The sequence below is a fragment of the Asterias rubens genome, chromosome 10 (genome assembly GCF_902459465.1).
Source record: "Asterias rubens chromosome 10, eAstRub1.3, whole genome shotgun sequence".
Taxonomy (NCBI): Eukaryota; Metazoa; Echinodermata; class Asteroidea; order Forcipulatida; family Asteriidae; genus Asterias; species Asterias rubens.
Genome location: NC_047071.1, coordinates 37,018 through 61,492, shown reverse-complemented (window position 1 = coordinate 61,492; position 24,475 = coordinate 37,018). Strand labels below are relative to the sequence as shown.

Here is a 24,475-nt window from a genome sequence, read left to right as displayed (position 1 = left end):
TTCCACAGGCTTGTTATTTTATGCTAATGATGGGATACACCAAGTGAGAACACTGGTCTTTGACAATTACCAAACGTGTACAGTGCCTTTAATGATGAGCCTCACAATAAGAGTTTGATGACAAGAATAGTGGTCCGGAACTAGACAGAGCCTGGTAGTATTCTGCATGCTATGTAGCTAATTCTTTCATTCTTGGTGTTTAACTTTCACCAAATTTGTATATTTGGTTTGCGGTAACACCATGTGTGTATCTACTTGCCAGGTAGAGTTGTTCTTAGGGAACTGTCTTGCTTTATTCTACTGCCATGGAGTAGATAATCAGTTCACCAAATTGTAATCAAATTGAGAGTTACATTATTTCATAAAATGACAGATTAAAGAAAATTTAGTGGCCAAACCCTGGTGTCCCAAAACATATTTGGCCCTGGAATGAATTTGTCCATGGAATGTTTTTAGCTATGGAATGTATTTGGCAACGGAATTTACATGTAGGTAGCCATTGATGAAGTGACCTACTTGGCCATGGAAAATAAATTGGCCTGGAATGGTCACCAGGCATGCAAGGTGAAATAAGTAGCTTCTTAGTGGTAAGAGTTCCATTAAAGACACTGGACACTATTGGTAATTGTCAAAGACCAGTTTTTCTCACTCGTTGTATCTCAAAATACTTTTGCACAAAATAACCAACCTGTGAAAATATCAGCTCAATTGGTCATCAAAGTTCCGAGATAACTATGAAAGAAAAAAACACCCTTTACTTGTCACACAACGTTGTGTGCTTGCAGATGCTTGATTTCGAGACCTAAGTTCTAAATCTGAGGTATCGAAATCAAATTCGTGGAAAATCACTTCTTTCTCGAAAACTACATTACTTCAGAGGGAGCTGTTACTCACAACCAAGTAAGGTTTTATGCTAATACTTATTTTGAGTAGTTACCAATAGTGTCCACTGCCTTTATCCTAAGACAGACCATTCCTGTTGAGAAATCTATATGTACAGCACAGAGGGAATGTCCCAGCCAGACCAAATGTTATTCCAGTAACTAGACAGACAAGTTTACCTTAAGTATGAGTGGCCTTTATTTTTGAAATGAACAGATGGCATGTCCCAGGCCAGGACGAACTCCATCTTGCTCGTTGACTTTCCCTCAATGCAACACGATGAGCACACAGCTGCTGCTGTTAGCTGACCTTGTTGGGTCTTGAAACTTGGGGCTGTAAGCATAAGAGGATGTAGAAGAGCACTGCAAATATAAGACTAGAGTTTAAAAGCAAAGAATACCTTTAGTTTTTGGAACCATTTGATTATAATTATTATTGTTGTTGATTTCTTCACACCAAATTGCAGCCCAAAGGCTGAATTGCACAGTGGTTACAGTTGGAAAAAGAAAAAATCAACACACAGAAAGAAATAAAAGATTACAAAGACTATATGATTTGAGGCATTGTATGGTGAGCTATATATATTTGGTTTGCGAGAACCTATTGTGTATCTACTTGCCAGGTAGAGTTTGTTCTTAGAGAAGTTCTTTCTTTATTCTACTACCGCAGAGTAGATTATCGGATGTTCGGGAGACTTACAAAGACTATAAAACAGCAGGGCATAAGAAAAAAACAAGCACAATCACCAACGGACAAATGCATTTTAAAAGACACGAGACATTTTTAGCAATCCTCCAGTTGGGTACAAAATAGGGCTATTATGAAATCCAATAAAAAACAATATTTTTGTTTGATTGTTTTAATCCTAAATTTAAAAAAAATATATATAATGAAACTAACCTCAGGAGGTCACATTTTTGAGTTATGCCAAAAAGCCGGAGCTATTGTGTCCAACAGGAAGAACAACCCATAATTGGAACACACAATGTGAGAACTGTCAGTTACGCTTCTCAGATTCAAACTTTGGGTTATAACAACTGATTTGTGTTGTCCATATCATACTTCAAATTGAAATGATTCTCAAAAAGCTTCCTACTATCGAAAGCTGCCGTACTTCTAACCAAGTAAGTTTTTATTGCCATTAATTTTAAGAGTGATTACCAAGTGTACATGGTGTACCTTCCCTTTAAACATTAGTTTTTCTAAATTCTTTCCATTTCTCCCTCTCGATTTTGTTCCATTTTGTACTTTTTGGGGGACAAAAACACAATGTCCACAGAATGATTTACACTAAACTTACACAGTTTGAAGATAATGATAGTAAAAAGCTTCCCTGAAAATATTACTTGCTGAGGTGCTGTAGTTTTTGAGAAATGAGTAAAACAATGTCATGAAAAAAAAATTTGTCTCACTGATCACGAGATGAAAATTATTTTAGCATGTAAAAACATATTTTCATAACATTGTTTTACTCATTTCTCAAAAACTACAGCACCTCAGCAAGTTATATTTTCAGGGAAGCTTTTTACTATCGTTCTTCAAACGTTGTAAGTTTAATGTAAATCTGTGGACATTGTGTTTTGTGTTACAAAAGTACCCATTGTGTTATGTAAATCTGTAAACATTGTATTTTGTGTCCTACAAAAAGTACCCAAATCCTTAAAAAAAGAACACTTTCCACTGGAGAAAATAATCCTGATCACACTGCATGATGAACTGACATCCCGATCATTCCTAATTCCTGATAGAATACAATGTAGGTATGTGTATAAATCCCTTCATCAATAACTCTTGGTTATAAATTCTTCTTTATCTGTTAGACAAGGTTTGGAGCCTCAAAGAAGAGGCGTCTAACGTTTGTGTTTTTCATGCTGAGCACGCCAGCTGTCTTGAATTATACATGTATACATTATTTACAGCTCATTTAAGATGATTCCTCTTTCAAATGTTAAGCCTGTAAGTCTTTAATGCCCATCAATAAGAAGATTATTGTATCTATAGAGACGCTTTACCTTTTATTCATGTAGCCTCATATGTATATATTGTATCTATAGAGACACTTTACCTTTTATTCATGTAGCCTCATATGTATATATTGTATCTATAGAGACGCTTTACCTTTTATTCATGTAGCCTCATATGTATATATTGTATCTATAGAGACGCTTTACCTTTTATTCATGTAGCCTCATATGTATAATTGTACATTGGGAGTCAATGCCCATCAATAAGAAGATTACTGTATATATAGAGACGCTTTACCTTTTATTCATGTAGCCTCATATGTATATATTGTATCTATAGAGACGCTTTACCTTTTATTCATGTAGGAGTAAATTGGGAGTATCATCTTAGTCATGTGAGGGGGGAAAACAAAATATTTAACCTCGCACTGAAAAGGTGTAAATTTACATTGCATACAACACCCTTCACGGGCTTAATTTGTCAATTTCCCAAACATCTGATGACATCTTCCTGAGATTAAAAATAAAAAATTGTTTAGTAATTGCCAAAGGTCAAACCCTCCCTTTATTACACACATAACAAGGAACTTGTTTTACCTGTTGAAGACCTGAGAGCGCCATCTTCTAAGAGGTCTTCCCATAATGCATTGGCTTGAGACTCAGGATTGAATGCTACGCAGTGTGTGACCTCATTCCCCTCCTGACGATGACAACAAAAATGAAAATTATTCAACAGAAAACTATAATAATAGTAACAATAATTTTGGAGGCTAATCATCCTTACTAGCATCTAAGAGCTGACTTGCGAATCGCCCGGCTACAACGTGTTGGAGAAGCAGGCATGCAAGGGCGTCTTTAGCAGCGAGGCACGAACCCATTATGACTATGGAGCACAGCCAGAGATCAAAAGTGCTTGTTTTTTCCCAAGGGAGGAAAACCGGATGGTCTGGAAAACCCTCGTGGCACAGCTGAGAACCAACGCACAACTTAACTCACATATGGCCTTGGCTGGGTATCGAACCAGGGTCACCTTGGCGAGAGGCGAGTGCTGAACGCACAAGCCAACCATGCCCCCATATCATACCCATTGTACCCTCTTTACCCTACATGAGGGTGATATACCCATTGTACCCTCTTTACCCTACATGAGGCTGATATACCCATTGTACCCTCCTTACCCTACATGAGGCTGATATACCCATTGTACCCTCCTTACCCTACATGAGGGTGATATACCCATTGTACCCTTCCTTTCCCTACATGAGGGTGGTATACCCATTGTACCCTCCTTACCCTACATGAGGCTGATATACTCTTGTACCCTCCTTACCCTACATGAGGCCGATATACCCATTGTACCCTCGTACCCTACATGAGGGTGGTATACCCATTGTACCCTCGTACCCTACATGAGGCTGATATACCCATTGTACCCTCGTACCCTACATGAGGGTCATATACCTATTGTACCCTCCTTACCCTACATGAGGCTGATATACCCATTGTACCCTCGTACCCTACATGCGGGTCATATACCCATTGTACCCTCCTTACCCTACATGAGGGTGATATACCCATTGTACCCTCTTTACCCTACATGTGGCTGATATACCTAGTGTACCCTCATACCCTACATGAGGCTGATATACCCATTGTACCCTCGTACCCTACATGAGGCTGATATACCCATTGTACCCTCCTTACCCTACATGAGGGTGATATACCCATTGTACCCTCCTTACCCTACATGAGGCTGATATACCCATTGTACCCTCCTTACCCTACATGAGGCTGATATACCCATTGTACCGTCCTTACCCTACATGAGGGTGGTATACCCATTGTACCCTCCTTACCCTACATGAGGCTGATATACCCATTGTACCCTCCTTACCCTACATGAGGGTGGTATACCCATTGTACCCTCCTTACCCTACATGAGGGTGATATACCCTTTGTACCCTCGTACCCCACATGAGGGTGATGTATGCTCACTCCTTACCCTACATGACGGTGATATACCCATTGTACCCTCGTACCCTACATGAGGGTGATATACCCATTGTACCCTCCCTATCCTACATGAGGGTGATATACCCATTGTACCCTCCCTATCCTACATGAGGGTGATGTATGCTCACTCCTTACCCTACATGAGGGTGATATACCCATTGTACCCTCGTACCCTACATTAGGGTGATGTATGCTCACTCCTTACCCTACATGAGGGTGATATACCCATTGTACCCTCCTTACCCTACATGAGGGTGATGTACACAATGTATGCTCTCCCCTACCCTACATGAGGCTGATATACCCATTGTACCCTCGTACCCTACATGAGGGTGATGTTTGCTCACTCCTTACCCTTCATGTGGCTGATATACCCATTGTACCCTCCTTACCCTACATGAGGGTGATGTACACAATGTATGCCCTCTCCTACCCTACATGAGGCTAAATACACCAGTTTTACCCTTCTCACCCTACACGAAGCTGATATACCCATTGTACATCTCATACTGGATTGTTCACTATTATGAAGTAGAATTCCTTGCATGCTACACTCATTGTCAGCACCCTCCGTGTTAAATGGTTCGTTCCATCGCCCCCCTTTCTTGTCACACGACGTTCCGATCCCATTCTGCCATGTAAACATGATGCTGACGTCGACTGGGGTGTTCCCATGGTTATGGATCTCCCAGACGAACACACCTACTGGTAGGCATGTGTCCTGCCAAAGAAAAAATACAAATATACACGTTTACGTCAAGGATGATTGTACATGAAGTTTGAAGCTTTGCAATGGTGTGGAAAATAAGAAGTAACTATATATAATTGGTTTGCGGTAACACCATATGTGTATCTACTTACCAGGTAGAGTTTGTTCTTAGAGAACTGTCTTGCTTAATTTTACTACTGCGGAGTAGATTGTTTGGGTGTTCGAGAGACTTCTCAATTCTGAAAAGAACTGTCCTGCTTATTAACCATTACCTGGGCGGATGGTTTAGAAATAGGCTAGGACTATACTTTAGCTTATAGGATCATAATTAATTGTACAACTGCGTAGTCAGTTCTTGGGTTTGTCTCAACGTTTCGACCAGCTTGCTCTAGTCATCGTCAGGATAGTTAATAAGTAGGACAGTTCTTTTCAGAATTGAGAAGTCTCCCGAACACCCGAACAATCTACTCCGTGGTAGTAGAATTAAGCAAGACAGTTCTCTAACAACAAACTATACCTGGCAAGTAGATACACACATGGTGTTACCACAAACCAAATATACATTGATACCTCACCATGCAATGCCTCAAATCCTATATAAAAAGTAACTATACTTATGTATAATTAGTAAACTTGTGGGTATTACCATTCCTACCTCCATGGTATAACCACGTTTAGAATCTCTTTTGGGGAGTGTTGAGGGAGCTCTGAAAAGAGGCGGATTGGTCTTGACGTTTCGAACAGTATACTCTGCTGTCTAAAATGCTGTTTAATTAAGACAACATTAAAGGAACACGTTGCCTTGGATCGGTCGAGTTGATCTTTGAAAACGTTTGTAACCGTTTGTTATAAAATGCATATATGGTTAGAAAGATGTTTTAAAAGTAGATTACAATGATCCACACACATTTGCCTCGAAATTGGGTGGTTTCCTTTTACTTTGCGAACAAACACGGTCGGCCATTTATGGAAATTTGATGCCCATAATAGGCCGACCGAGTTTGTCAACGAGGTAAAAAGAAAACCATGCAGTTTCGAGTGATACTTGTGTGGATTATTATATTCTAAAATATCTTTCCAATCATATGCATTTCATAACAAACGGTTACAAACGCTTTTCAAAGACCAAATCGACCGAGCCAAGGCAACGTGTTCCTTTAATTTGGATAATACATTTTGTCTGCAAATCTTCGTATACCAGTTTCTCAACATTGCACAAGGATATAAGCTATAATTTGTTTTGAATAAGGTATAAAATCAGGCTTACGTTGGGGAAGGCTTACATTATTTGCCAAATTGGCACTCCCCTTAGAACGATTTATAGAAACAGACAAAAAAGTCAACAACACCAACTGTTGAGTGACACTGACACTCACTTTATACTCATGTGGAAATATTGGCGAGATCTGCCTGCACACGAGCGTCACGTCTTGGTCTGGTATCCTATACACTGTCCAGGCACGTGGATAGAGACCATGGTAGTGGGCCTGACTTCCTGGGAATTCCCATTGCCATGCCTGATTCAGGTGTTTGTTGGAGACTTTGCCGGGATATAGAACCTGCTGATACAATGGCTGGCCAGAACGCTTGATCCGTACAGTAAACTGGGGTTTTTAAAACAAAACAAAAATGTATTTGTAAAAACAACAACAAAACTCAAAACATTGTTATTCAGTAAAACTTTGCCCCTTAATACTCTTGCTTAAAGGATTCGGGTACTTTTAAAAAATGTCCACAAATTTACATTAAACTTAATGAGTTTGAAGAGAATGATAGTGGAAAGCTTCCCTTCAAATATTAGTAGCTGAGGTTGTGTAGTTTTTGAGAAAGGAGTCAAACAAGTAACAAATAATTTTTGGCTCAGGAAGACGAAAATTATTTTTGCATGTAAAATCCCATTAATCAGTTATGATATTATACTAAAACCATAGCATAACTGATTAATAGATTTTTACATGCTAAAACTGAGACAAAAATTATTTGTATATTTCATTTCTCAAAAACTACAGCACCTCAGTTAGTAAAACTTCAAGGGAAGCTTTCTACTATCATAATCTTCAACTGTGTAAGTTGTAAGTTGAATCTTCAACTGTGTAAGTAAATCTGTGGACATTGTGTTTTGTGTGGGAAAAAGTACATACAGTGTAGACCCTTTAAAGTTCATGTAATTTAATTTTATTAATGAGCATTTTAAGTTAACCGCATATAATATGCGATAAACTTGAAAAAAGGTATTCAGTAAATTATTTTTTTTTTATATAAAGACTTAAAAATACTCAGCGAGAGGCAAAACTACATACATGTATGTATACTGTGACACGTATGCAAATGTATGCTACATGTATACCATGTAATCTTTGTTTTACAAAAAAAATTGGCCTTGTCGATTCGGGACATTTCCTGGCAGGCACCACACTACACTTGTCAAATGGGAAATTGTACATTTTGTGTCAGCAGGATTTCCACATAAATTCCAGAAATGATTATAAAAAATAACAGCTTGAGATGTTTTCTTCATACCAAAAGTTGATACAAATCGGACAGTGCAATCTGCATAATAACATAAGATTCAATGTGTTCTTTGCATATGACTCGACTCTGTGGCTCTTTTGTAAACTGTCGTGGCAGTGATTACATCTTTTATTAGTCTAGAAGAATTAATACAAGATTAAGATCCAAATGCGACATCAGCTGGTACAGTGTTCACATGTGAACATGTAGTACATTATGTACATGTACTACCAGCAATTATCTGAACATTTGAATGGCACGTCAATCATGTCTAGATTATTTTGCTGTTTATTTAGGGGGGGGGGGGGGGTAATGCATGTAAGAATAAAGGTTTAATTTACACCAGACATCTTGATCATAGCTATATACAAATAGTCATTTGTTTTCAAAGAACAGTTTCAAACAGTACACTGGTGCTACTTCAAATATTTATACAAATTCTTTAAATATTTAAACAGATTTGCACACACACGATTTGTTGCAATTTCATCTGTTCTTGGAAAATGTTGTCAACGATGTTGTCAACTTTTAGGCCTGAGCTGTTATAAACAAGACCCAATTTTGTTGAGTTGCTTAAAGGCAGTGGATACTATTGGTAATTACTCAAATAATTATTAGCTTAAAACCTTACTTGGTAACGAGTAATGGGGAGAGGTTGATTAATGACAGTACAAAACATTGTGAGAAACGGCTCCCTCTGAAGTAACATAGTTTTTGAGAAAGAAGTAATTTTCCTAGAATTTGATTTCCAGACCTCAGATTTAGAATTTGAGGTCTCGAAATCAAGCATCAGAAAGCACACAACTTTGTGTGACAATGGTGTTTTTTTCTTTCATTATTATCTCGCAACTTCGATGACCGATTGAGCTCAAATATTCACAGGTTTGTTATTTCATGCATATGATGAGATATACAGCAAGTGAGAAGACTGGTCTTTGAAAATTACCAATACATGTAGTTCTCTAAAAATTTAAATTGTTACGTAGTCACGCAACACATTAAAACATGTCTGCGCCCAGGGTGGCTTCCAAACACAGAGCTAGTTAGCGCGCTAGTCAATAGATATAGCTCTATGATCTTAACTCTTTGTGAAATCGGCTTCCTGCTTGTGATTGCAGAATGAGATGGTAAGTAGTGTTTGAATCTCAACCAGTCAACTTGAGGTGGATGTGGATTGTATTTTGGAGACCTTAAAAAAAAACTATGCATGCATTGCTTGATCTTATGTCCATGCACAGCCCAATATTGTAAGCAGTTTTAATAGGAAGTGTGTTCTACAGATAAGATAAGATAACATAAAGACCTTATTGACTCTGGGGGTGTTTTTGACTCACAAAAATGTAAATAAGTGAAACATTAAGTATGAGTGCATTGTCATGAGGTGAAATCTAGACTATTCCATTTCCCAGATGAGTGAAAAAAGCTAGATTTTACAGAGTGATTATTTTTGGTGAACGGAAAAGGAGTCAATGTATCACAACTCACACATCCTTATCACTCACACACAGATCCTTCTCATTTGAACATTTTCCACAAAAATACAAAAGATACACTGAAACTCGTTCACCCCACACTATGCAAATTCTATAGAAAAGCATATGTAGTACACCTTACCTAGTCTAGACAAACAGGCGGGGAACAATTATTTGGGGACCAACACTGCGAGAACACATTGACAGCCCATCACTCATTTGCATTCATGGCATGTGGGGAAATACTTTCAACTAAAAATTCTACTGAAAAAATAACACTGCCGATTCATGGATCATCTCTCTTTACACAATGCCAGACTGAAAGCATTCATTTTAATGGAGTGAAGAGTTATGCTAAACTTGCACAAATCCTATGGAATGATGTGATATTTGGGAGAAATTTCGAAAACCCACTTCAATCTCCTGTAAATAAAAAATCAAGTCAAAATAAGAGTCCTTTGTTTTCAAAATGTGTTTGATACAGATATGGACCGCCTTGGGCCAAAACAATGTGTTAAAATTATTTTTACTGAAGGTTTCAAACCTTTTGAAATTTGTAACTAATTGTCTGCACAGGTGCAAGCAATTCCATGAAACATTTACAGCTTTATCTCTAGGCCTTGCTGGTTATTTCATATTACATAACTCTTCCCTTCTGACCATTGATACAATTTTTATATTGCCAGTTACATAACGGCACCAGCATGTAAGTTGTTAGGGTTAGATCAACTTTTCAATGAGTCTCTTCTTTTTACCTCCATAGAGTTTTACATGTGGCGTGTTGTGGGCGAGTGGTTAAAAGGACAAGAATCAATCTCTAGTGTTTCTGATGAGCAGAGTCGCGGGTTCAAGTCCAAGTCAAGGCACTTGTGTCCTTGAGCAGTTGCTTTATCATTCGGATAATAATAACAATAATAATAACAATAATAATAACAATAATAATAATAATCAGGCTTGCGAACTACAGTGATTAAGTTCTCTTACATGTACATATATTAGGCAACCTTGGTTTCATTACCAGGTACATGGGAACCAGTGAAACTTACTAAAATGCCCGTATGGAACTTTTACTGACACAATATTTCTGTCATCCGGGTACTTTTTACGAAAGCATTCAATACGCTGATATATTTTTGCCTCCCTGGAAGCCTGATATAAATAATAATATAAGTTATCACACAAGCACAAGTAGAATACAGAAAAATATTGCGCTTCTGCGTCCCATATCCATCGAGGCGTTATAACATATCCATCTTCCAGTCTCACGTGCAACGCACAAAATTTAAAAATTCAGAACGTTATTTTGCGACGAACAGCATGCACGCACACAAAGTTTTGAATGTAATTTTGCATTGTCCGTATACGGAGCATGATGCATTGCGGACTGTGCAATCGAAACACTGGAAGTAGGTTATAGGTTTTTAAACCACCCTCCAGTGTCGAGCATCTGATTGGTGGATTAGCGCGTACTGGAAGCAAATAATAATAAACCTCACCTGGTTTGCCTCCACTAAGTTGTAGGTGTAAATCCCGGGATTGAGGGACCAGCGACAGAAACCTCCTTTCCACCCTCTGTTGATTGCACCACACCCAATCCCACCAATTGGCACCCCTGTCATCAAAAAGAAATCAATCAGTCAATCATCAAAATTATGATTTGTAGAAAGTCTTTAAAGCCATTGGACACTTTGGTAAACAGTATTGCCCAAGGCCCACACTTCATGTATCACAACTTCTATATAAAATAACAAACCTGTGAAAATTTAGTCGGGAAAAAATAACGGGAAAACCCACCCTTGTTTCCGCACCTTTCGCTGTGTCATAACATCTGTTTCAAATAAATCCGTAATTCTCGATATCGAGAATTGATATTGTTTTAATGTTTTCTCAAAAAGTAAAGCATTTCATGGAATAATTTTTCAAGAGAAGTCTTTCACCATTACCTTCTGTAAACCCTGTAAGTTATTTGTAAATCTGTGAATTAAAAAAAAAATTTTGTACCGAAAGTGTCCAATGGCTTTAAAGCCCTTTTCACAATGTTTCTCTTATCCACATGGAATACAGCACTAGGGAAGCCCCGGGATTTGTTTTACCCCACCGATACCCAGGCGCGCTTTCATACCATCCCCTCCTTGGTCCCTATTTCACGGGGTTCGTGCTGCACGTTTCAAGAATACTCAGGGGTTTAACCGGTAAACCCTACTTCAGAGCAGGGGTGGCTATTCCCGGGGTGTATACCCATTTCCCAGGGTTGATCAGGGGTTAAGCGATCCAAGTGTGAATGAAAGGGCTGGCCATTATTCCCTGGAGAATAGAGAAGTGTGAAAAGGGCTAAAGTGCCATAAGAGTCCACAAAATTTACCTTTTTTTTCTCCAAGTTTATTTATTTTCAGAAAAGACCCACAGAACCACTGTTGTACATGTACATGTAGGTCGCGAGACCTGGTCTCGATCTCAAGACCGTCTCAAGACCTTTCTTTGGTGTCTTGGTCTCAGTCTCGGATGGGGAGGTCTCCCCCTTGGTCTCGGATGGGGAGGTTTCGGTCTTGGTCTCGGACTTAGAGGTCTCGACTACAACACTGAACAGAACTTTGGGACAGATTTTGCAATCAGGAAACTGTTCTTCCTTTACCCTTGTTACAAATGATGTCAAAATCCAAATCTTACCGTATACAGGTTTGAATGGGATGGGGTAGAGGTCTATGAATGGTCTCCTTCCCAATGCTCTCATCTTCTTGATAAACTTCACATATCTACAGAGGAAAACACAAATAAACAAGTGTTACTGAAATGAATACTACATGTATACTAGATTTCAAAAGAATTTATATACCCAACCCCAATTATTTTGGTTGTCAATTTGTTCAGTATTAGTGAAATTACGATAAAAAACCTCCATACAGGTGTCCAACCCACACTCCCACACATCCTTTTGTTTGGCCTTTTTGGTCTGTTGTTCTGGGCCACCAATTTATACACAAAGGAAGCATTCCCAATATACCCAATGAAGGAACAAGACAAAAATATGTAAAACTCTCCAAATTTGGCAAAACTTTCCACCAAATATGGTTTTGGGAGATAATTAAATGGGTGAAAAACAGTAATAGTCAGGCCATTTCATTCAATGTGTTTAAGAGTTTTAAACTTTTTAAAAACAGTAATAGTCAAGCCTTGTCCGAAACAGCAACTTTGGCTACAGCTACGGCTAGATCAGCGCATCTTCCAGTGTTGAAGAATAGGCAGACATCCACGATCCAGCCGTAACTGTAGCCGAAGTCGCTGTTTCGGACACGGCCATTCCTAAGGTAGGACACCTGTAATGGATTTTCATTGTCTAATTTGCTCTTTTTATCCCTGCTGGCAAAGTCAGTTTCATAACATTTGTTTCCTATCCATTGCAAGGTCTTAATTTTGCCTTTTGAAATAGTTACAGCATATTGGCAGCAATGGCATGGTGTAATTGCAGATTGTCAAAATCAATACTTATTGACAACCGGAAAAGGACCCTTTAGAAATTTTACCAATGATCACTCTACTCACAGCAATCCTTTGAAATTGCTTTTATTGATGCTCTACAGCTTGGGTCTTTCATGGTACCAGTTTTACAAAACAATCAAGAAATGTGACAAGCAATATGAGTCGTTAGTAAAACCTAGGACGTATATATATTTTTTAAATACATTTGCTTTACTGTTGAAACCTCATGTTAGTACCACCTGAGTGTATGATTTAAAAGCTGTGAAAGTAGATGATTGAGAGAGAATGAAACTGAGAAAAAGGAGTTTAAAATTGAGATATTTATTGAACATCAAATTTTCTTTCAATGTTCGTTTACATGTATCCATCTTTTGATGATATTTACATGTATCTGGAACAGAAGGAATTTGCAATATAAATTAAGAAGTATTTTAGCAATTAAATTTATACAATTTTTTCTACATTAAATTTCATCCAAGTTGTTGGACTGTCTGGCTGTTACGTAGCTTGATAGGTTATATTATGCTGGACAGTGTAACGCATTTCATGATTCAAATGCCAAGGGTACACATATGGGACACACTTGTTAGTTAAAACAATGAGCCAAACATAAAGGCCCAAAGCTAATGCACTCATTGAATATCTCTCTTAGAAATACACACAGTCCTTGAATCTCATATTTGAGAGGGCAAGGCCATTTTAATTTTGCAAAGGGCACCTTCATTGGCAAATTGTGAAATCCATGTTAAATTTTTGCCCAGGTGAAACAAGTCTCTGTGGTGTGACCGCCATATAACTCCAGTCCTGTATACACTACCGGTACAGCCTTATTCAACATGTTCAAATTTAAATTTTAAAATGTTATCTAATCGACAAATAGCTTATGTATGAGGTAAATGTCTGTCCCTTTCTATCTCAGGTTTACTTAATACAAATGCAGGTTTACAAGTTGTCATTAAGTTTGTCTGGTAACCATGCTATCACAATGAACAAAATGTTTGTTTATATCCTTATTCAAATGCAAATTTCAAATCATCTAATCAGCAAACATTTGAAAGGTTTACTATCATTCTTTCTAATCTAACAGACAAATAAACCCTAATAGTGCCCTCATGTGTTGGACACCATCTCAAAGTGGCCTATTTGTTCACTATGTACATACGGTGTCAAGACCTTATTCAACTTGACTGTCAAATTATACAGAACGTGTGTACAAATCCACTCATCAACTGAACACATGTTGGTATTGGAGACTACTTGTCCAGTTAATGAAGTCAAATCTTGTACTAGAGGTCTACTGTATAGCAAATGTTAAGCTACAAGGACAGGTCATGGATGAATGGACAGACTTTACAAAAACTCAATTACTCCGAATATTCCAAATTAACATGTGTTTGTAGTATAGTGTGCATTGCAAAGAGAACAAACAATTTATTAAAGGAACATTACAGTATTGGTTTTTGCAAACAAAACAGTTGCTGGCAGTGTAAGCACTTAATGTAATCCACCAAATACATAAACTGACAAACCTGTAGAAGTTTGAGATCGATCCGCCATCTGGGTCATGAGAGAATAGTGAAAAACCGATTACAAATTTTGCATTGCATCGATGCCAAAATAAAAATGAATAAAACGCTCACTGAGCGATAAACTCCAATGCAAAGTTATATTATTTGTTTCTCATCAAATATAACATTTCAGACAGAAATACTTCGCGGGATATTTTCAACTATCATCATCATTAGACCGTGTAAGTTTTATGTAAGTATGTGATCTTCACGATTTGTTTTCTTACCAATTCTGTAGCGTTCCTTTAAAATGGTACAATTGATGATAAAAATCGAGATACAAAAAAAGCTCAGTATAATGTACAAGGGCTCATTTTGTATTTGATTCCAGTTCATCATGTGAGCTTTAATGAACCCTGCATTCCAAGCCATAAGGCCTTTTCACACTACGAAAAATCTCTGTGTTGGACACAAGTCCGACACGTGTTAACTTTTTCACACTGCAACAATTCAACAATGCACTAATCCGTGTAGAGCGCTTACCCCATGTTGAAACTAACTCTGCTCAGTACTAGGGTTGAGAGCTCCCACTCCAGGTTGAGACTGACACAAAGTGTCAAAAGTCATAGTGTGAAATGCTTCTGGCTTATAGTCGGATCCGGGCAAAGCCGTGTAAGATTTGAACGTTTGTGGTAAGTGACAAATGATTGCACACAACATGGGTCGCAAAACACTACCCGCGTAACACAAAGGCAGGTGTCATGTTGTGTAGTGTGAAAAGAGAGAAGTAAACCGTGTTGAAATTAAGCTTGGGCGATATCGATTTATTTTATTCACGATATATTGCCGACAATATTATACACATAATGAATGTTTATGAGTGCAATGGTGCGAATATGTTCATGAGTTGAAAGATGGAATGTTCTATTCAACGAGGCGGAGCCGAGTTGAATGGAACATTCCAGCTTTCAACGAATGAACATATTCGCACCATTGCACGAATGGAAAACATTCATTATTTGTTTTATATAACATCCAAGTAGAACTTTGTCATTTTGATTGAAAGAAACAACTTTCAAAACAAACAATTTCAACTGTAGAAGCCGAATGCTAGTAATTTTACTATGCCTTCTTGCAATAACACCTGCTGCGTTACCAAAGACACGCGCACGCAGTGATGTTTTTACTCAGCTTTTTCGTTCCATCCGAAAAGTACCATTGCACGCTGGCAGCGTGCCAGCGTGCAATGGTACTTTTCGGATGGAACGAAAAAGCACGGCGAGTGACTCAGCGTGCAATGGTACTTTTATTTGCTATCACGTGACGGACAATCCTCCAATCAAATGGCAAGGATCTGCTTGGGTGTTATATAAATCACGATATTCGATATAATCGCGATTAATGAAATTTGACATCATCAGTCTTAAAACTCCAAGTGAAAGTTGTAGAAGAGACAGTCATAGCATAAGAGAGGTGTTCTAATGACCTATTCTTCTGGTTTTACTCCAAACCTATGGGGTGCAAGATGTCTCAGCTAGCGATATTTAATCGATATATCGATATATCGCGATTATCGCGATATAATATTTCGATTAAAACCAAATCCATCCGATATCGAAATCGTACCCAAATCAATATCGCGATATTCGATAATATCGTGATATCGCCCAAGCTTAGTTGAAATTTTACGAAGTTGACACGCAGTGGATCCAAGTAGATCTCGAAGGATCAGACGTTCATAGTGTGAAAAGCCCTTATTACATTGTTTGTGGCATATTCTGTAAGTCACTGAATGTGATCCTTGTACTGTCAACAAAGTCAGAAAAGGACAAATTTAGTTTTTTCTTCAACAATTTAAGCATGAACATTTCACACCTACATTGTACTGAACGAAACATTAAGGGCCAGTCACACTGCAGCGATAACCAAAAACGATACATCAAGTTAACAAGGCACGCTCGATTGGTTGTATAAGCGTGCGCGTGTTCTGTGCGAAGCAATTCAACCAATAGAATGCTTTCTCTTTGCGACATGATCCTTATCGTTTTCGTTATCGCTGCAGTGTGTTGCGAAAGCTTTTTTTATGAAAATGCCACTAGCCTTTTTGCGGTATAGCAGACCTTAAATGAGCACACTGTTTGCTTTGAGTGTACACCGGAACATTTTCCCAAACAATGAATGCATAGGCCTAGTGTTGTAGCATTGTGTCCACCATATCTCAAAAAGGTTTAATGTATTTGAACGCAATCACCAATCTGCAGATCAGTACCCAGAGTCTGAAGGGACTGCCAATCAAATTCACAACATATTTGTCATAAACTCACATTTACAGTAAATTTAATTGGTTTTGTTATACTTGTAATATCATTTTGTAAACCCGTCACAAAATTTATGAAAACAAACTGAACTAGCCATTTTTGATAAATTGTTATAACGATTTTCTACAATGGCCATATCTTCCATAGATTTTAGATGAATATAAAGATGAGTAACCAAAGCAGTAGTTTTATCAGTAGTGCACAAACTGAATCCTAACTTAATTGCCTGCACTTTAAAAATTACTAGTATACACAACAGGCATATTTAATCATTGGAGAAAAGTAGACATTGAGGTACAATACATGGTGTCATGTACACGTACACATAATGTAAGGTTAAGAGACTATTCACTGTCCGCTATTTAAAGGCAGTGGACACTATTGGTAATTACCCAAAATAATTATCATCATAAAATCTGTCTTTATTCTGAGTAATGTGGAGAGGTTGATGGTACAAAACATTGTGAGAAACAGCTCCCTCTGAAGTGATGTAGTCTTCAAGAAAGAAGTAATTTTCCACGAATTTGATTTCGAGAACTCAGGTTTAGAATTTGAGGTCTCGAAATCAAGCATCAGAAAGCACACAACTTTGAGTGACAAGGGTGTTTTTTCTGTCATTATTATCTCACAAATTCGACGACCGATTGTGCTCAAATTTTCACTTCGTTATTTTATGCATATGTTGAGATACACCAAGTGAGAAGACTGGTCTTTGACATTTACCAATAGTACGTGTCCACTGTCTTTAATCAAAACATTTCTGTGTTTTCCAAGGGCAAAAAATAGGAAATCAGACTAAAGTAGGAAAAATATCAGTCACGCCTGGCATATCAGCTCAGGCGAATGATAATACACTGTACGTTATCACTATGTATGAGTATCATGTAGACAATGAATGTGCCTTTAGTTAGAATAGCAGATAGAGTTAGTGGTGATGTGGCAGTGACACCACATCGCAATGAGACATGCATCAGTTGGCAACGGACTACTCCTCATGAGGCACTGACACTCAGTATGGAGCATTTGTCGTGGGCTGTGCGAAATGGAATCACAAGGAGGAAAACTAACTGTGTGAGTTATACATGGCTGAAAAGAATACAATCATTTTAAATTTGCGTATGCCTTCACCACTTGTGTAACTTTTGCATCTCAAGGTAAAACTACTTCTTTCTTGAAAACTATGGCACTTCAGAGTACATGTATTTCCCTTAGACTACAGTCCATAATACTTCTAGACCCCATTGCCTAAGTGAAGGAACCAGAAGGACAGGGCCAGTAGGGAAGACCAAGCAACAAGTTCTTAACGTAGAGTCATGCATACTGTACATGTACCAATCTACAATAAAGTTCAAACTATTGGTGAGGAGTGACAAGAAGAGAGAGGATAAAGAACTCAGGCCACTAGTTGTCCTTTAGCAAAACTGCCCTAAAGGTAGTGGACACTATTTGTAATTACTCAAAATAATTATTAGCATAAAACCTTAATTGGTAACGAGTAACGGGGAGTGACATAGTTTTCAAGACCTCAAATTTAGAAATTGAGTTCTCGAAATCAAGCATCTGAAAGCACACAACTTCATGTGACAAGGGTGTTTTTCTATCATAGTTATCTCGCAACTTTGACAACCAATTGAACTACAATTTTCACAGGTTTGTTATTTTATGCATTGTTGAGACACACCAAGTGAGAAAACTGGTCTCTGACAACTACCAATAGTGTCCAGGGTCTTTAAGGCCAGGTCCCACTGCAGCCAGCGCTAACGAGAACAATAATGATAACGATGCAAAGAGAACGCATTCCATTGGTTGAATGTGCGTGTGCGTATTCTGCGTGGAGCAATTCAACCAATAGAATGTGTTTTCTGTGCGTCATGATCGTTATCGTTCTCGTTATTGCTGCAGGGTGACTAGGCCTTTAGTCTGCAGTTATTGCAGAGACAGGCTGAAAATGTTCAGTTCTTGGCACTGACAGTGACACACTAGTGACACAGTGTTTAAAATAAATCCGTAATTCTCGCTATCGAGAATTGATATTGTTTTAATGTTGTCTCAAAAAGTAAAGCATTTCATGGAATAATATTTTAAGATAAGTCTTTCTCCATTACCTTCTGTACACCCTGTAAATTATTTGTAAATCTGTGAACTTTTGATTTCCTTTTGGTACCAAAAGTGTATATGGCTTAACAACAGTTTTTTTGACTACAGCATTAAAACAATTTACAGTAAATATTTCATAATAAATTCAGGACATGAATATTTTTGCAATTAGAAATACTGTCACTTCTGAGAAAATCTTGTTTATGAATTCTTTGTAAATTTCATTGAGCACGATCTAGACTAAAATGGAATTTCACACCCTGTGATCAATTTGAAAACTGTAAAATTTTTGAAAACATGAGTTTGCCCTTGAATTGCAAACATCAAAGATGTACATGTAGCAATCCTTTAATTTTGTTTTACAGATGACCTAAGGAAGGGGAAGTATATTGTAATAAAACTCAGCTTGTGTCACTAACTTGAGACATTTAACGGAAGTTGGAGGAAATCATACCAACAAAGAATCTATTGAAAAAAAGAGAGATTAATTTCATTTATTGTGGGTTTTAAATTGATCTGACGTCAAAGACACTACATGTACATTAATTATATGGTACAAAATCAATAACAAATGGATTATAATAGCTGAACAAATATTGTATTTAATTGAACACTACACACAGGGTTCTACGAATGCTCAAGCTATACTGCGTATAGCGTGAATTACGTACTGATACGCACAATTAAATTATCAAATAAACATATAAATAACATATTATGTTACTAATTTAGCATAAATAACGCCACATAGTGCTCAAGTAGTGCAATTCAAACAAAAATAAAGACAGAGTAGAGAATATTTTGAAGACCTTGTTTCAAACCAGCGTGCTTTGGCCAAACTTCCTAAATTTGAGTCCAGAATGTCCCACAGTTCTGAAAAATCCCAGAGGGAACCCTGAATAATGGTAAATGCCTTCAGTAGAATATTATCTCCAAAGACTCTATTTTTATCGTCTGGTTTGCTTACAATGAAATTAGCATGAGTGGCAAACAATCCCTGCTGAAAATGCTAAATATTATTGTAACTTTGTAAGCAGTTTGATGAAACTTTTGAAGGTTGATTGTCTGGCGTTACTAAATTGAAACAGCAAGAAGATTGATAATGCGCTCTACCCAAAAAAACAATTTATTGTAGACGTTTTAATGCTTTCATTGAGTAGCATCTCACTGTGTCATAAAAACTTATAAATGCTCAAATGTTTACATTTAGTGTAATAAAAAAGCTGTTACTGAGTTTCCAAATATTTTCCCATCATGACAATAAGAAAATCTTACTCTAATTCTCTTGTTCAAATGAAAACAGTTTGCGTTACACCTAAAACTGAGTTTGGATTTTTTTTTTTTTTAATTATGTCTGTTGTAAAACTTTGGTCCAGGTAAAATTGTGAACTGCCAGTGAGTCCTACGGTATTCCTGTAGACATTTCATTAGTGATTTTAGATGAGAAGTGTTTGGGTCCTGACACTGTGCCCAGTGGTACACAACCACCATTGGAATGTGAACAATTATTTGACACCAAAGTCCACATGCCTGATGTTGATGCTCTGTCCATTATGAAAACAGCTATCCTGCTTTGAAGGTGACAATACATGTTAACCTATGAGGTCCAATTTGCTACACAATTGCGGAATGAAGCTCAATAGTTCTAACTTCTACATGTGATGTAGGATTAGTCTTGGTCATGCATTGGTCATGATCCTTCTTCTTAAAAAGAGCCAATAAAAGATGATCTCAATATTTCAACTATTACCTTTTTATGGCCAAATAGACATCGTAGATACTCTCAAAATTTGCATTTAGTAACGAATATTAACTCAAGTCAAAAATGCACCCGGCCGGGCGGCTTTTTCTATTATAATGACCTCTTGACGCCAGTGACGATATTCCCCTAATTGGGTGTGAACACAGTTCTCCAGCTTTGGCAAACTGAGGGCGCTATTTTCCCGACCAAATAGCTGCCACTGACGTCACGATTCCTTTGTCCCGCAGGTTTGTTTGACCCCGCGTTTTTCAGAAATTTTGCTAGAAGCGTTCTGTAGAAAAAAAAACATTTTTACCATGTTTTAACGTAAACTGTAGGAGACTTGTTATATTTTTTGTAGGTTTCCTATGGACTCCAGCTATTAGACAACTGTAATATCTATATATTTGAGATCATCCTTTATTGGCTGTTTAAAGTTGCATTGTTAGATTTTTTGCAGATTTGGAGTCAAAAATCAATTTTGAATAGTGAACGAATTTAGAAAGGATGTATATTTTGTGTAACGAAAAATATAAAAAGTGAAGATTTGTGGCGAAAGTAACTATAGTTATAACACTTTTAAATTCTGCATTCCGAGGACTTCATTCTGATTGGCTGACTGCTGGCAAATCTGGCGGCCAATCAGAAGGATAAGCAAGTTAATGAATATTCATGATGAATACTAATTTTTCACATGACACACAGCGATCGCGATATGTACACCATAGAGATATAAAAGAACTAGAGGGCGCACTGGCCTATATACGCGCTCTGGCATGCGCGCAGGCGGCCATTTTCTTAGTTGACAAAACTGGCATTTTGTAAGTTGAACAAAACAGCATCGCGTACCGTAGCGTTCAATAAACACAAACTCCATCTAATGTCAGTGCCAAAACTGCAGCAACATTTAACAAAACACTAGATTCTCACTTGAATGAGGAAAGGATAAGATATTGGTGTCACCAAGGCTATCTATGCCTAATAATTAATTTACATATGTATTAAACCGGCGTAAGTATTTAAGATGCAACAAATTGGTTAAACTTAGTTAAAGTCTATTTTGTTCCTGATCTTGCCAAACACCCATTCAATAACAATGTCAATGGCTTTAAAAATTTAGACAGTGATGGGTGTCACACTGTGTCAGTTTATAAAGAAAGTAGAAATTATCTTAATATGGTACAATTATAGAATTCAGGGCCACTCCACTATACGTCAACGCATCCAAGGCTGCGTGGATACCCAGTCAGCCACAACGGACTGGCCTACCCACTTCGCATCCACGCATCCACACATCCGCACATCCGCACATCCAGACTCCCATCTCTTCTCACTACTCCCCACCGTTACCTCTATATTCCCTTATTTATGCAAATGATCCCTATTCAAGGATTATTTTTTAAAGGAAAAGAAAGCCCGAGTTCCATTTACTTAATATTTATTGCCGCTATGCAAATGTTCCCCATTCAAGGATTATTTTAAAAAGGGAAAGAATGCCCGAATTCCATATACTTTATATTATGTACTGCCGCTATGCAAATGTTCCCCATAAGGATTATTTTAAAAAGGGAAAGAAAGCCTGAATTCCATTTACTTAATATTTATTGCCGCTATGCAAATGTTCCCCATTCAAGGATTATATTTAAAAAGGGAAAGAAAGCTCGAATTCCATTTATTTAATTGCCGCTATGCAAATGGTCCCCATTGAAGGATTTTTTTAAAAAGGGAAAGAAAGCCGAATTCCATTTTCTTAATATTTATTGCCGCTATGCAAATGTTCCCCATTGAAGGATTATTTTAAAAAGGGAAAGAAAGCCCGAATTCCATTTACTTAATATTTATTGCCGCTTACAAATGTTCCCCATTCAAGGATTATTTTAAAAAGGGAAAGAAAGCCCGAATTCCATTTACTTAATATTTATTGCCGCTAAGCTTGGGCGATATCAGGATATTATTGAATATTGTGATACTAATTTGGAAACAATTTCGATATCGGATCAATTTGGTTTTAATCGAAATATCGATATATCGCGATATCGATTAAGTATCGCAATATCGCAATGTATTCTTAGCTGAGACATCTTGCACCCCATAGATTTGGAGTAAAACCAGAAGAACAGGTCATTAAAACACTTCTCTTGTGCTATGACTGTGTCTTCTACAACTTTCACTGGGAGTTTGAAGACTGATGATGTCAAATTTAATTAATCGCGATTAAATCGAATATCGCGATATATTGTCGGCGATCGTGAATAAAATAAATCGATATCGCCCAAGCTTAATTGCCGCTATGCAAATGTTCCCCATTGAAGGATTATTTTAAAAAGGGAAAGAAGGCCCGAATTCCATTTTAAAGTTCCCTTCTTTGCCTGCCCACTTCGCATCCACGAATCCGCGCATCCAGTCATCCGGACTCCTATATCTTCTCACTACTCCCCACCGCTACCTCTATTTATTGCCCATTGAAAATACCGCCCTCTATTTATTGAAGTTCCCTTCTTTGCCTACCCACTTCACATCCACGCATCCAGCCATCCAGACCCCCATCTCTTCTCACTACTCCCCACCGTTACCTCTTTATATTCCCCATTGAAAATAATGCCCTCTATTAATGGAAGTTCCCTTCTTTGCTTGCCCACTTTGCATCCACGCATCGCGCATCCAGTCATCCAGACTCCCATTTCTTCTCACTACTCCCCACCACTCACTACTCTATTGCTCCCTAACCACCACCGTTACCTTAATTATATTATTCCCCATTGAAAATACCACCCTCTAATAAGGGAAGTACTTGTATTGCTCGATACTTGGCCATATTTCCCACTCGTCACATCGCATCAAACTGCATAAAAAACCTGTCGCCGAATGTGGCCCTGTATTCTATAGTTACTCCCTTAATATTATTATAATTATTAATTATCAATTTAATTTTTATTTAATTCAAATAAATACTATTAAAAACAAGTAAAGGAGGACTATATGATGGAGTATGGTATGTAGACTGATTTTCATGTTTTTTTATTTTTACTATTTCACTTGGTTTGGAACTATGTTGTTCCTATAGCAACATCAAAGAGCATTTTGTACTTAACCTTAAGTTTTGTAAAACGTAAAGGAAATAACAATGTGTGACTTTTCACTCACCTGTAAAGCGCTGGAATAAGTTGGAAAGTTTGTGATAATCGTATAACTCTTAGAGGTCCCCACTTCTCTGGAAACTCGTGATTCAGAGGGACCCTCCAGCCAAACTCTGGTATGCCGTATACTTTTTCCAAATCCTTAATAAAGTCACTGGGAATGTCACTGTTGCTGCTTGTAACACTTGCCATTGTGAACAAAGACGAACACCGTGCGCTCTGCTGGGTTCGCCGGCCAGCTTTTCTTTTGACGTCCTTCTCCCCCGTGTGTGTGTACTGTGTGGTCCAAAAACTCAACTCAAAAACTTGCCACGTTATATATTTACACTTTAACGGACAAAAAATGAGATTGTCTGTAGAAAATAAAGGTCAATCACTTGTCTCGTCCACATTAGCACGCGCTTACCAGGTTGTTATAAATAATTAACAACATCATTACAAAATGCATACGCTGGCTTGGCTCTGAAGATTGCCTGGCCCGGCCGCACATTAAAATTGGACGTGCTGTTGGGGTGAGCGTGATGTACTTTGTGTACGAGAGTGTTACGGGTAGTGTTTCGTACACTAACGAATCAGTGAATTGAACCCTGTCTCTCTCAGTATATTTAATCATTACAATTTTTGGAGGTAGCCAGGCTATCCATCA

General features: G+C 37.8%; 1 protein-coding gene across 1 annotated transcript in view; it reads right to left on the bottom strand.

The window, feature by feature from the left end:
- LOC117295891 (non-lysosomal glucosylceramidase-like) overlaps positions 1 to 24,342 on the bottom strand; it is a 37,599-nt gene extending 13,257 nt beyond the window's left edge. Inside the window, exons 1-7 of the mRNA XM_033778678.1 lie at positions 23,837 to 24,342; positions 12,219 to 12,304; positions 11,048 to 11,163; positions 6,945 to 7,172; positions 5,332 to 5,580; positions 3,444 to 3,546; positions 1,062 to 1,215 (exon numbers count right to left, since the gene is read on the bottom strand). Coding sequence (XP_033634569.1) covers positions 1,062 to 1,215; positions 3,444 to 3,546; positions 5,332 to 5,580; positions 6,945 to 7,172; positions 11,048 to 11,163; positions 12,219 to 12,304; positions 23,837 to 24,021 — 1,121 coding nt within the window. The 5' untranslated portion in view covers positions 24,022 to 24,342. The remainder of the gene's footprint in view (positions 1 to 1,061; positions 1,216 to 3,443; positions 3,547 to 5,331; positions 5,581 to 6,944; positions 7,173 to 11,047; positions 11,164 to 12,218; positions 12,305 to 23,836) is intronic.
- Between the last annotated feature and the right edge of the window lie 133 nt (positions 24,343 to 24,475).